Here is a 14,696-nt window from a genome sequence, read left to right as displayed (position 1 = left end):
GTAAAGGATCGAGGGTTTGTATGTAGTGTAGGAACAAATCACAATTTTTGAAAGTAAATTGTATTTTTCCTAACTATACAAACCTGAGGTCCTTTACATTTATGCCCACCTCATGCCACCCCTCAATCTGAACCTGGGCTGAAAGGCAAAGTGGAGTGTTTACATCTGGGCAGTTGGCCTACCCACCTACCAGATGGTAGTTACTGCCTAACCACCTTGTTCAAAAATTTAACGGCCGTAATTCCAGCTACACAGAAAGTAATTCCTTATGTAAAGGACATCAGGTTTGCATATTTAGGAAAAATACAATTTTCTTTCAAAAATTGATATTTCCAGGGGCGCTGGATCTGGGCGAAGACTCATTCCTCGACGGTGCCCATGTAGAAATTGGTGAATAGGACTCCTAATGGGGATCCCATCACTACACCGTCTTTCTGGGGGTAGATATGTCCTCGGTGGGTAGAGAAAGGGGCCCTCTTCATACAGATGTCCAAAACAGCTTGCAGTGATGACTCTGGGATGTTGAGGGGAGGGGTCAATTCATCCCTTATAGACTCAGTCAAGGATAAGGCCTATAGTTTCTTCGACAGGGTCATTTGTAAAAGGAGATTCCTCATTAAGGGAAGCAATAGTAGTGCCAGTGCCAGGGGAATTCTTGACTTTCTTTAGGAACTTGGCAGACGATCGAAGACTATAGCTACGCGGGATGTAGGGGTCAGAATATTGTTTAGGCATTTTGCCAAGGTGTAATTTGGTGCTGGCGTCTGGCTGATGATCGGGTGGAGTGGGTTACCTTCTTTATGATTCTTTATGCTACCATTGAGGTAACCTAATCTGAGTCTCCTTGGATGGGGGGAGATGCGCAGCATTGGTTGCTGCATTGACCGCGCTATGATATTGTTGGCATCCCTCTTGATATCATCAGTTGGGTTACATGAAAGCTGTTAAAACTTGTAGGAGCCTGACAGGATGTCATCAAGTGTCTTGTGATATTCATCAGTCTCTGTGAGGACAAAGGCAGCGGTCTTGTCTGCCCGCCGGATGGTGATGTCCTCTTTCTCCTTCAACTTCTTGGTTGCCTTCTTCATTTCACAGATGCATATACCGCTCCTGTATGTGCCCTGCTCAGTGAGGGCCTCGGCAAGTAGGAGGCGGCTGGAGGGCATCAGAGGTCCTGATGGTGTGGTGGCGTGAAATTCGTGAGGTTTATATGGCCTTGTGTGCATTGTGGGACTCGCAGTTTACCTCCTTTAAGGGCGATAAGCTTCTGCATGATGTCCTTCATGCAGCACTTAAAGTCACCCTCTTGGAGTACATTGAATCGGGATTCAATGACTTCCTTTGAGTATGCCCTTGGGAGGGTGGGCTGTTCTGGGTTGGTTCATTGTTGTTTCCTTGGTTGTCATAATTGGGGCTGTCATCTCCAGTGCAGTTTAATTCTTGTTTCCTTGGTTGTCATAATTGGGGCTGTCATCTCCAGTGCAGTTTAATTCTTCTTCAGGAAGGTGGTCTGGATACCTTTCTGGAGGGTACCAGGTGGTCTTCCACCAGGGCAGCACTGCAGAGCCTTTTGGCCATCTTTACAGGTCTGGTAACTGGCAAATTGAACAAGCTTTGTGCGATTGTGAATTTCTTTTATCTTGAATGTTTAATGAGTTAATGATAAGTGTTTAGTGAGTGTTTAGGGTTTAGTGAATGTTAGTATTTAGTGAATGTTTAGTGTGTACATATTCAGTGAATGTTTAGTGAGTATTTAGGGTTTAGTGAACATTTAGTGTGTAAGTATTCGGTGAATGTTTAGTGAGTTTAGGTGTAGGGTTAATTGAAGTGTGTGAGTGTTTGGGTTTAGTGATTTTTGGTTTGTGGGTGTGAAATGTAAGTTTTTGTTTTTGGATGTTTGTTGTGTAGGTGCAAGTGACTGTTTCATGAGAGATTAATGAATGTTTAGTGTGTAGGTGTTCAGTGACAGTTTCATGAGTGATTAATGAATGCTCAGTGACTGTTTAGTGTTTAATGAGTGTTTAGAGGTTTAATGAGCATTTTGGGTTCAATGAGTATTTAATGTTTAATTAGTGTTTGTGGTTTAGCGTATTGTGAGTGCTTAGTGAATGTTTAGCGAGTGTTAGTAAATTGTGAGTACTTAGTGATGTGTAGTGTATAGTGAGTGTTTAGTGTTTAATGAATGTTAAGGATTGAGTGTTGAGTGAATGTTTACTGAGTGTTTAGGGACATGAGTATTTATTGAATGTTTAATGTTTCGTGAGTGTTTAGTTTATAGTGAGTGCCTAGTGAGTGTTTAGTGTTATTGAGGGTAAACGTATAGTTCAATGTTTAGCAAGTGTAATGTATAGTAAATGTGACCGTTTAGTGAGTTTAAGTGTATAGTAAGTGTTAGCATTTACTGATTGCACATTACTGTTTAGTTAGTGTTTAGTGACTGTATGCAAGGAAATCCTGTAATTTACAGGAACCATTCATGCTCCTCATTGCTTAGATCCAAGAGCAGATGCTTAGGCCATGACCACAATGCTTGGAGTGTTTTTGTAAGGTAATTTTTCTCTAGGAAATTGGGTCATATGATAATAATAATTATGATAATAATAATAATAGTAAAAAAGATAAAAATAATAATGATAATAAAATATAGTACTATGAGCTAGGGCTAGACCTTTCAATATGGCCGCCCGAAGCCACACACTAGACACAATGATCGCTACTCCCTGTAATTGCCGCTCTACGATATTATTACTGTCTTACCTGGAGGATAGTTGGGGGGTCTAGCTGCAGCTCTGTAGAAGATGAAAGCTATTAGAGTTAATGCCAACACCACAGTAGTCCACATCTTCGATCTGCAAGGAGGCAAAAGGAAATAAATGAGAATATTTGACGAGGAAAAATTAGAATTCTTTCCATGGCTGTTGAGTCAAACTTTGAAGGAGAGGGTATGAAACTTTATTATAAGATATGCATTTCTTTTTAACTCAAGACACTCGTCGGCCTAAAAAGGTCAGAAAGCTGATAGTTGGAATATCACTAAGATCTCAACTGCCAAAAGACTATTATCATCATTATTTATGAAAAGTAATGGCTACCTCAGCAGTGTTACGCTTGTAGAGATTCTTCTCTTTATCGAATGGCGGCTTTTTCTGTACTACTTAAGCAGGCTAGTAGAGAGCCTATGGAGGTCATTATTAAATACTACAGGGCCAAGATAGCTGTATATACTTCAACTTACACTGGTAAATTATATCATAGTTGACAAAGTCATTCACGGTTTCTCTCTCTCTCTCTCATCTTCTTGTAGCAAGCTTTTGTCTGGAGCTGCCAGACATCCTCCAGGCTGGAAAGCTGAGGGTTGACTGCTTCTGGTGTGGTGTCCGTCCTCCTTATGTTTGGGGTCACCAGCAGGGGGTCTGCCCCATACTGATCTCCTATAGGCTGGCAGTGGTAAGTCTGCTTTTTCATTGGTTGCTTGAGCCAGGTCTCAAGCCACTTTGCCTTGTTGATGGTTGCGTAGCTGCAATCTTTTAGACCTCCTGAGCTGTGCTGTGACGTTGTTGGGCGTTTCATTACACTGCGAGACGTCACAGCTAATTTGATTTTCGTTGGCTGCAGGAGTATCTTTTCAGGGGCTTTGTCTTCCGTAGAGTTGTTGTGATCAGTGGCGTCATTGTTGGAGACAAGGTCTTCTCATACTCGTGGGGAGGAAAAATTCTTCCTGTGTCATATTTAATGCTGGTGGATGAGAAGCGCCTTCAGCAGGCGTAACTGACAGGCATCAGGAGCCTTCCTGATGATCTTCATGTTCTGGACAATCACATCCTGGGAGATAGCCTCTTGTTGTTTGGTGCAGGAGTGGTTCTTGATAGGCCCCTCTTTGGCATGGCAGGAGAGTCTCTTTGGCATGACAGGCACATGCTGGTCGTACCTATGTAGGCGCCGATGCAACCGCAGACTGGGCATGTTTATTGGTATACCACATACGTCTGCATCAGGTGGTCTCATACCTATGGGGAGTGATTATTTTTCATCATTAGGTCGTGCATCCTCCGATACTGGTAATATGTGATTACGTCAATTTTCTTGGTGTCGTTAATTGGGGTTACATTTTCGGAAATGAATCTTCTTAACGGAGTCCTCTTTGTCACGTTAATGGGAACTCATGAAGGCTTTATAATAAAGCTTATTTCCGAAAAAGTAACTCCAATCGACGACGCCAGGAAAATTGATTTAATCATATATTATCAGAATTGCGACCTAATGAAAATTAATCCCTCCCCACAGGTACATAGTCCCCTGAAACAGACGTATGTGGTATACCAATACACTTGCCCAGTCTGTAGTTGCAGCAGCGCTTACTCATCATGCGCCTGCCACGCCCAAGAGGGGGCTATCAAGAACCATGCCCGCACCAAACATCAAGAGGCTATCTCCCAGGATGTGATCATCCAGAACACGAAGATCATCGGGAAGGCCCCCTGATACTCATCGTTTACACCTGCTGGAGGTGCTTCTCATCCAGCAAACAAAACCAGCACGAGTATAAGAAGATCTGCCACCAACAATGACGCTACCGATCATAACAACTCTACGGAAGACAACGCCCCCGAAAGAGATACTCCTACAGCCAATGAAAATCAAATTAGCTGTGACATCTGGCAGTGTAATGCAACGCCCAGCAACGTCACAGCACAGCTTAGGTCGTCTAAAAGATTGCAGCTACGCAACCATTAACATGGCGAAAGTGGCTTGAGACCAAGCTAAAGTGACCATTGAAAAAGCAGACTTACCGCCTCCGGCCACATGGAGATCAGCATGGGGCAGACCCCCTGCTGACGACCCCAAATATAAGAAGGACAGACACCACACCAGAAGCTTACGGGCTGCTCTGTGAGCAAGAGCCCGTGCCAGCACAAGGCTGGCTTAATCTCCAACAACAACAACACCAGAAGCAGTCCACCCTCAGCTTCCCAGCCTAGAGCTTCCCAGCCTAGAGGATGTCTGGCAGCTCCAGACGAAAGCTTGATATAAGAAAACGAGAGAGAGAGAGAGAGAGAATGACTTTGACAACTATATCATAGTTTACCTGTATAAGTTGAAATATATACACCGATCTTGACCCTGTATTTGATAATGACCTCCTTAGGCGCTCTAATAGCCTGTTTAAGTAGCAGGGAAAAAGCCACTATTCGAAAAAATAGAGAAGAATCTCTACAAGCATAACGCTGCTGAGGTAGCCAGTACTTTTAATAATATATGTTTGAGAAAGGGGTCTGCTTCCTAAGTACCACTATTATTATGATTATTATATATACAATCTCACCTTAAAAGTTGACATCTGGGTCAGTGCAAAGTCAAAGAAGGTGGATATCTAAGTGGGAACTCGGGAGGAGACTACAAGAAACGGATTGAAAAATAAAAGGAAAATATGTAGCGGTGGAAGGAAGGAAAGGTGAAGAGAAATCCCAACACTGGAAACTCGCATCCAACAACGGACCCCCCCCCCCCCACCTCCAAAGACAGTGTGTTTAGTATTGTATCATTCTGCTACTTGTGTCGTAATTGATAGCACTGAATATGGTTTTACGTCCGTGGTTATATTTAGTTACTTATTCAGTTAATTTCAATAAATACAATGTACTTTCCGTGTCAGTGTCAAAGAGCAGCGTCCTTCTGTACAAAGCCCTTAAACAAAATATCAAATTGCAGCAAGATACAAAAAGTTACTTAAGCGATTACCAATCTTATTACGAAACACTCGCTAGAGTGTGCATTATCAACAAACTCGGAGGACAAACGGTGCATAAAGCGCTTCAGTGGCGTGGTTGGTATGGTGTTGGCGTCCCACCTCGGTGGTCGCGGGTTCGATTCTCGGCCATTCCATTGAGGAGTGAGAGATGTGTATTTCTGATGATAGAAGTTCACTCTCGACGTGGTTCGGAAGCCACGTAAAGCCGTTGGTCCCGTTGCTGAATAACCACTGGTTCCATGCAACGTAAAAGCACCATACAATCAAACAAACAACAACAAACGGTGCATAACGGAGATCGTAAATTTGTCTCTTGTCAGTTGCCGTAAGTTCGATAATGCCTCATTAAATGTTTTCTGGGGGAAAGATTGATTTGTAGAGCAAAGTACGAATCAATTAGAAGCACGGTTAGCAAATGAAGACAGAACTACACAGATGCAGTAAAGCCTAACGAGAATCTTAACGAAAAGATACCACAACACAGATACAGTAAAGCCTAACATGAATTCTAGCGACGAATTACAAAGACGGCACAGCCACACAATACAAAGAGAGAATATCTGATAACGATCGAGGTCTCCGTTAGTCATTTGCCCATGTGTTTTCGTACCTGCACCATTAATCAACGAGAGAGAGAGAGAGCGAGAGAGAGAGAGAGAGAGAGAGAGAGAGAGAGAGAGAGAGAGAGAGAGAAACAAACTGGTTTTTATCCTGAAGAACAGTCGGGATGTTAACAAAATAGGAAGTAGCCAGAGACCCACGCACGTTGGTCACTGAGTAAAATGACGATCTTTTTCGGACTCGTAGGTTACTGGTTCCTCGTAGGCACAGTACTAATCCTTTTGAAGAACATTATTTACTTTTCCTTCGATGCACTTCCAAGGAACCCAATATTAAACTTAATAAGATTCAGTTTCCTTACAGTTAATTGCCAACTTCATGCAATGAATAGCTACACAACTAAAGGTTATCACTAGACTTACACACTTTTGTTTGTGCACTTGGCCTTATACCATTGCCTTTTTAGCCATTGGTGATTAAAAGCAGGTGTTTATTGTGAAAGAGGTCAGATATAATCTTTAGACCTTTATCAGAAACTATAAATAAGATCGTCTTGCCTACTTACAATGCTTATGAACGCCTATAACACTAAACAAAACTGAGCTTAAACTAGCAGGCCTGCCTGACTGAGACTGAGTCTCAATCTAGCATTTCATAGCGCTAAAACTCCAAGCAGAAGTTCAAGGGTGTCTTTTTCTCAAGGTCAAGTGTATGCCGAGCTAAATTGAGCTCTAATGCCCCTCATCGGATGGGCATTTTGGTCCGATGGCGGTTTGGTCCCATATGTAGCTAAATTCATTCAAGTGGGTAGTGAGAGTTACCAGTGTGTGTTTTCTTATATTTGCTTATTTTTACTAACTGCGTTTTCAGAATAAGATATAATTTTAAATAATGCGAAACAAACGTCATAATTTGTCGAATGCTGACCTCGGACAAGTGGCATTTTGTTTTAGTAGTGTTTACATTTAGTAGTAGGAAGCAAATCCTTGTGGATAGTAAACTTGTGTTAAAAGTAGTATCTGCGATATCCTTTTATTATTATTATTATTATTATCTTCGTAGTGGTACGTTGTGTAGCTCATAATGATTACCAAAATGGATACGGGAATGCAAGAGAAAGCAAACTGAATTTTATTTTATGTATTTTTGTGCTAGGCCCATCAGAGAAATATTTTGTTAGCAATTGATAGGATTAGGCCTATATGTCCTGTATTTTCAGCATATTATCGTAGCACATGTTGCAATGGTGATTTCAGTTGATATTGGAGCTTCATTAATCTTATATATGCCATAAAAGGTAAAACTGCAGGGTAACTCCACGCAGATTATTACTTTGGGAATTGATTTTTCGTTTTCGAGCTGCTAATGAAGCTGATGATGTTTTTTGTCGGTCAACTATTATCCTGTTCCCATCTCTACCCAACGTGGTTGGGTTACTTGGGAATCCGGGTTTTGGGTCGCAAAACAAACTAAGCGACTATGCTTTGTCATGGAGGTATCATAGGAGCCGCCATGACGTCACGAATGTGTAGTCAACGTGACTAAGCGCATTGATCCTCTAACCTCCCCCCCCCCCCCAACCCCCAGCCTCCCAGGCAAAACATCTATCACCTTATCTAGTGGACGTGTTGAAAGCCGGCCTGGTCGGCATATGGCTGTACGAAAAGGAAGCGTAGTGGTTCTACATCAGTGTTGCATATACAGCTGGATTTGTAGTATTTAAACTAAGGCAATGTTTAAAGTGTGAAGCCTAGACGCATTAGAAAGTACCAATCATAACGATATAAATTCTCTAGGCTAAAGAGTAGAGGAGCTATGATTTTTCCACCAGATGATGTCATTGATGCATGCATGACGACCAGTGAAAAGTTTTCAGAATGCATGCAGCATATTTTGTCATCAGAGGAAAATATTTCCTGACTAACTTATAATGAACTATTGAGATAACATGTTTTAGAAACATAATTGCAGTACAAGTCTAATTTCGCAACTTTGGATCATCATAAAAAGACTTAGGCCACAGAGAAATCACCTTGTATATTTTTAATAAAGGCTAATACAGAGAAATACATCCAGGTTCCATTATGATGGTAAACATTAGACTGATAATCTAATAAAGAGCAGAGTAAAAGTCGTCAAGAATACGCAAAACCTATAGCTACTGTTCAAAGGAATGTAGAATTTAGATCATACAGTTCTATTCAGCTTGGATGGACGAGACCAGTGAGAGGTGGGCAGCTGTTTTTGAGGTGGACGATAGGTTGGCATCTCAGGACTGATAGATGCCCAAGCTGTATTTATTTTTTTTTTTTTTGTACTATCACAACCTAAATTAATGTCAAATATAATTTTAAATTTGCTTGGCACTGATTGAATTTTGTATGAAATTTCATCTCTCTCTCTCTCTCTCTCTCTCTCTCTCTCTCTCTCTCTCTCTCTCATGTGATACAATAATCTACAAGTGTAATTGATATGAATAATATATATATATATATATATATAGAATAATTTTTTATATATATATTATATAGATATATATTCTATAATATATATATATATATATATATGGTATGCTGTAAATTGCGGGAGTGAAATTGCTTTTTCGTACACACACACACACACACACACACACACACACAAACACACCACACACATATATATATATATATATATATATATATATATATATAATTATATATATACATATATATATATATATATATATATATATATATATATATGTGTGTGTGGCATGGATAATAACTCTTATGTATATGCAAGATTAGCGATTGGAAAAATCTTTGAGGTGAACCACTTTATTTATTTACTAAAATAAACCACGACACCAGGGGGGACTTCAAAATGAGTTGAAGCACTTATCTAGAATATATGTGTGATGTCATGTCACTGTACACTTAAAAGGCATCTAATTATTAAATTTTTGTTTTACTATGTGCCTTGTCATACAAAACACAATAAAAACAATAGGTATTACTATATCATTTCTCCTGGAAAAGTTTGCAGTATAACACTGATAATAAATCTACATTAAATATGTAAGAAAATATTATGTACTTTTTGTGACTTCTTTTTATTTTTCGGCTAGTATGCAAGAACAAGTGGTAAATTCCCTTAGTTTAGCCCAGGAGACCGTCATGTTTTGGGTCTATCTGCCGATCTTAAGCTCCGCCCACTGGCTTCTCTCACCTTTATGGGGACGACGCGACGCGGGAAGACGCCTTCTGTCATGTACCTCCATGGGTTCATTGAATGCAAAACCCGTTAGGGAGCCATGTGTTCTAGTAAGGATCGGTTGAGGGAAGGGGGAAGAACAAGATGGGGTTAGGCATGCGTCATTACTTTATCTTGGGGTTAGGTAGAGGGCTCCACACATTCGTAGAACGTGAGGGAAGGTGAGGAACGAAAACTGGGGTAGGTAGATGGTTCTATGCATATGCAAATTGTTAAGAGACATTTGATCTAACAGACATCAAGTAAATTAAGGAAAGTTGGAAAACAGAAATGGGGTAGGGGGTAGTTAGAATTTAGTGGGAAAGGAGGAAAGATCGTCAGACTACAAGTTGAGGTAGAGATAAGCATCTTAAAATAACTGACGACAGTAAATGAAACGCTACCTCCTTCACCAACTAGGAGCACTAAAAGTATAGGAAAAATCAATTTTCAAGGTACTACTCAGTTCGTAGTGATTTTATAGTTATGAAATAAATATCCTAAGAAAATACCCTACTCTTTATACAATGACTATGAATCATAAAAAGATTTACCTTAGGTATTTGGACCGTATAAATCAGCCGCTGCCGTTAAGAAAGCGTTAACTTTGGTATTTTAGTCTTTGAATTTCATTTTAAGGAAGGCTACCGACAGATAACCTACAAAATGGCATTTCTAGTACCAGCCCCTGGTTCTTGCCACCTTCTTTCTGTTGTTTGTATGAGCTCCCGATCTTGGGTCTTCAAAGTCCATATATCGTTGTTATACCCTTCATTTCCAAGACAATCGTAGGCCTTCCTTATCAGTGATTCATCACTTCTGGCTTCTTCCGTCACAACAAAAATCTTGTGTCTCTCTGCAAATACCCATAGCCCTTCTATTACTCTACCTTCGTTATATTTTCTTTGGCCAAATTTTGCTTCATCAATTTCCACTGTTGTTCCAGGGTCACCCATTTTTTTTATACGCCAGTTAACTATAACTTCACTTGCAAATCTCGACCAATCGTTGATGGCTACGTCAATCAATCTCATTTTCCGATCTTATGGATCTATGACTGAACCAGTTAGACATAAATAAAACAAAATGTGAAAACTGTCTCACCATCTAGTAGATGAGATTTAGAAAACCACGTGTTTGGAAAACAGTGAGACTAAAGTTGCACCTCTTCAGGCTTGATCACGCATCGGCAATTCGAGCCCGCGACCATGTAATGGCTTGTTTTTGCGTCATTCGCGGGCAGTTATGGGCCTTGGGCTACAAAAAACAATTACGACAGCATTACGATGAGACTTACAATGTCGTAATCATACACATTTGTTGCCGATGATCTAGGCTGCACCCAATTTTAACGGTTTTTTGGAAACGGCAACTGACGTAAAGGCAATTACGTCTGACGTAAGGAAATGACGACATGTCATACACAGTCGTATATATAAGCGGGTGGTGGGAATTTGGCAGTCATTCCCATTCCAGGTGCTGACAGAGGCACAAGATGGACGAACAAGTTTTGAAGACCCAGCAAGATCTGGACGTGATCTTAGACAACTTAGATGGTCCTGCATTAGCACTGGCAATTGTGGATCATTGCTATGCCATGTTAATTCTAAGTGTAGTGAAAATACAGTAGGAATAGAAGTGCAAGAAGCAAAAAAGACAGAGGGAGACGCTGGATGTGGCCCTACTTACAAAGAAGGGAGGAGAAACGTTACTTAACAACTTCATGAGAGTTAGCAATTGAAGTACCGGAACTTTACCAGGATTACAGAGGAGCTTTTCAATGGAGTCGTTGACCGTGTTTCGTCCTACATCAAGAAATAAACTCACTTTCTGGAGAAGACACATTGAGCGAAGCCTGTGCGTTGCGATTGCCCTTTGTTATCTTGCAACTAGGGAATCCTGAAAGAGCCTGGCCTTCCAATTCCGAGTAGCAGCCAACACAGTCTGTGGTATTGTGCCTGAAACTTGTAGGGCCATAGTGACTGCATATGGAGATAAGGTAGTGCAGTTACCTACGACCCCAGAGCAATGGAAGGAAGTAGCCCGTGGTTTTGAAGAACACTGGAATTTCCCTCGCCCTTGGAGCAGTAGATGGGAAAAGCGTCAGAATCCAGAACCCAGTGAAAGGAGGAACTCATTACTACAACAATAAGAAATTCTACTCTATAATTCTATTTGGAGTTGTTGACGGTGACTACAAGTTCATGTAGGTGCCATAGGTTCCAAGCCTGATGGTGGTGTCAAATGCTTGATCGGAATGAAGCCAATCTGCCTGGCCCCTGAAAGATTGCCAAACGAGGCTGTAGATAAACCCCCAGTCCCCTATTTCCTCATTGGAGAGGATGCCTTCACTCTTGAGAGTTATATTGTGAAACCATACCAAGCACGAAATCGGACAGTACGAGCGCATCTTTAATTACCGACTGAGCAGGGCAGGACGTACAGTGGAGTATGCTTTTGGCATACCAGCAAACAGGTAGGTATTGCTCACAAATATATTGTCTTTATTTGTTCTGCTTGTTTAAAAGCGTAATAATATGAAACACCATTTGTATACCATTTCTTTTCTACAGAAATAATACGTATTTAACATGAAATACCTTTCGTATACCATCTCATAGTTAAATCAATATTTTTCCTTTGTCTCCCACAGATTCAGTGTTTCACACCCTCCTACATCTTCGGCATGCCCGTATCGAGTCCGTGGTGATGGCCTCTTGTATGTTGCACAACTTAATTTTGACAAGACACCCTAATGCCACTATTGAGGCAGATGAAGAAGACTCAGTGACACGAGGCCATACCTGTTAACTGTTGGTCTGACGAAGCTGTCCGAGAGGAACCATGGCTTGCAGGGCTCAACGAGATCAACTCCGCGATTATTTTGACTCCGTTGATTGGCAGGGTTCAGTGATGTAAAACAAAAAAACAATAGAACATTCCTGTACATACTTTATAAAATTAAATTGAAATAGGGAAGTAAATATCAAAGCAAATTTTAATTCTAAAACATTTACATTAAAGTAACCAACACATTTTCCTGAGAGTCGTATTCAGTCATATATATGACATTCTCAAAGTATCTCAAAAAAATGCAAATCTAAAATGCTGTTTTTTACTTAAAATGCAAATCTAAAATGCTATTTTTACTTAGAATAGAAAATGCCTTTTCATTGATTATACTTCAGAACATTCTAATAAATTGTATTGATTGCAATTAAGTCACTAACATATATTTTTTAAAGAAAAAATCACTGAAAGTCCCGAATAAATGTCAGAAATATCTATATTGTTGTTATATATATTTCCTTTAAGGTTTTTTCGCGTGTTATGCATGTATATGTGAGATTCGGTCCGGTCATAAGAGTATATAAGAATACTGAAAATCTTTAATCCCAAATATATTTTAATCAAAACATAAAAATAAATGTAGCTTTGTCTACTAAATTAGGCCCTTGAACTTTTTTATAGCTGGAAACGCACGTCACTGTGGCTACTGCGCACCCCCTCCGCGCAACTTAAGGAGTTGCCAAGTGCATCACGCACGTCATAATGGACACCGTACGTCGAAATTGCTAATTACGTCTGCTGTAATCACATTATCTCAGATGAAAGAGCAATCAGACACTCTCTCATATGTGCAGAAGCCAGGTACTATGTCGTACCTCTAAGTAAATGGGGATACAATCCACAATGAAGTAAATTCCTCCTGTAGTTTAAAATATAGTTCTTGTATAGGATTAGAGCTTTCGACCATCAACAGTTGATGGTCGAAAGCTCTAATCCTATACAAGAACTATATATTTTAAACTACAAGAGGAATTTACTTCATTGTGGATTGTATCCCCACTCTCTCATATGTCTGCATGACATGGAGACTTGACAGTTGTAGTGACTCGACCGCGATTACTAAAGCCTGGGTCACACATTGGCGATTTAAAACTGCGCAAGTCGTAAGGGCCAAAATTTTGCTCATTACGACTCCACTACTCTCTCATTACAAACAATAAGCCATAAATCGGCATAAATAGTAATCAGGCCCAAGGGTCTGACGACTTTGCGCCAGTGATGGCGACTATGCAAGGCTGCCTTGCATAGTCGGCGTCATTACATGACTACTGTCAAAAGTTGCCATGTCATGGCGCAATACACAACAATTTCGTAATGGCCTCTCGACTTACGGCATTTGATTACGCATGTTGTAACATACGCCATGTACTTTGCAAATCCACAACGTGTGCAGTGAGTCAGAATGTGTCTGCAGCCTATAAACTTCAAGGGCTTAATTAATTACACACAGCTGCCTCGGTTTTTTATTTTGAGTAAAATATATTTTGGACTCAAGATTTTCTGTATTCTTGATATAATTTGAGAACTTCAGATGTAACTAAATGATGAATACGACTTAAACGAAAATATATTCGGTAATATAAGTAAAGATGAAGTTTAACTTTTATTCATGAAATTTACAGTATCAACATGATTTTCTTTAGTGAGTTCATTGCAACCAAATTCAGTTTATAAGCATGTTTTGGAGTGTAAGAAATGGAAGGCATTTTCTATTTTTAAGTAAAATATATATTGCATAAAAGATTTTCAGTTGGTATTCTTGATATAACTTGAGAACTTCAGATATAAATATGACACTGAATACTACTTATTAGAAAATATATTTGGTAATTACATAAATATTTTTGAATTTTAAGCTTTATTCAGGAAATTTATATAGTTTTTCAACATGATTTCATGAAGCATGGAAAGGCATTTTTTTATCATTTTCTCGTATCATTGATTCCTGCTAATGAACGAAGCCTGCAGAGGCGGTTACATAGTCACGAAGACGACCTCATGGCAGTATGATTTTTTTTTTATCAAGTCGTGCAACACACAAGCAGTCAATACCAGGGACTCTATACGATCATGAAGAAGAATTATGGGGTCTGAAATTCTGAATCTATGGGAGATAAATAGAAATTATTGATTAATTATTAGACTTTATATATATATAGTGACATCCGTGTTCATGACTCAGTACAATCCCGTTACGTAATTCGGAATATAACATAACTAAATCACTAATAAATCGTCATGCCTTCACGGAACCCGCCGGCCTGTAAAAACCGTTAAATGTGGGAGTGGCCTAAATCATCGGCGA

General features: G+C 39.9%; 2 protein-coding genes across 9 annotated transcripts in view; one reads left to right on the top strand and one right to left on the bottom strand.

Moving 5' to 3' along the window:
- Window positions 1–6,968, bottom strand: part of LOC135203051 (cytochrome P450 2B1-like) — a 70,490-nt gene extending 63,522 nt beyond the window's left edge. Inside the window, exons 1-2 of one of the 4 annotated variants that reach the window (XM_064232641.1) lie at window positions 6,876–6,968; window positions 2,758–2,849 (exon numbers count right to left, since the gene is read on the bottom strand). In XM_064232641.1, coding sequence (XP_064088711.1) covers window positions 2,758–2,842 — 85 coding nt within the window. In that variant the 5' untranslated portion in view covers window positions 2,843–2,849; window positions 6,876–6,968. Of the gene's footprint in view, window positions 1–2,757; window positions 2,850–5,323; window positions 5,343–5,739; window positions 5,759–6,875 lie in introns of those variants that run through there. The other 3 variants (XM_064232638.1, XM_064232640.1, XM_064232639.1) reach the window with 3 other exon arrangements.
- Window positions 1–14,696, top strand: part of LOC135203053 (two pore calcium channel protein 1-like) — a 734,396-nt gene that overhangs the window by 422,926 nt on the left and 296,774 nt on the right. The gene's annotated exons all lie outside the window — the stretch shown is intronic.

Source organism: Macrobrachium nipponense, chromosome 33 (genome assembly GCF_015104395.2).
Source record: "Macrobrachium nipponense isolate FS-2020 chromosome 33, ASM1510439v2, whole genome shotgun sequence".
Taxonomy (NCBI): Eukaryota; Metazoa; Arthropoda; class Malacostraca; order Decapoda; family Palaemonidae; genus Macrobrachium; species Macrobrachium nipponense.
The sequence above is the reverse complement of the archived record's forward strand: the minus strand, read 5'-3'. Positions and strand labels throughout refer to the sequence as shown.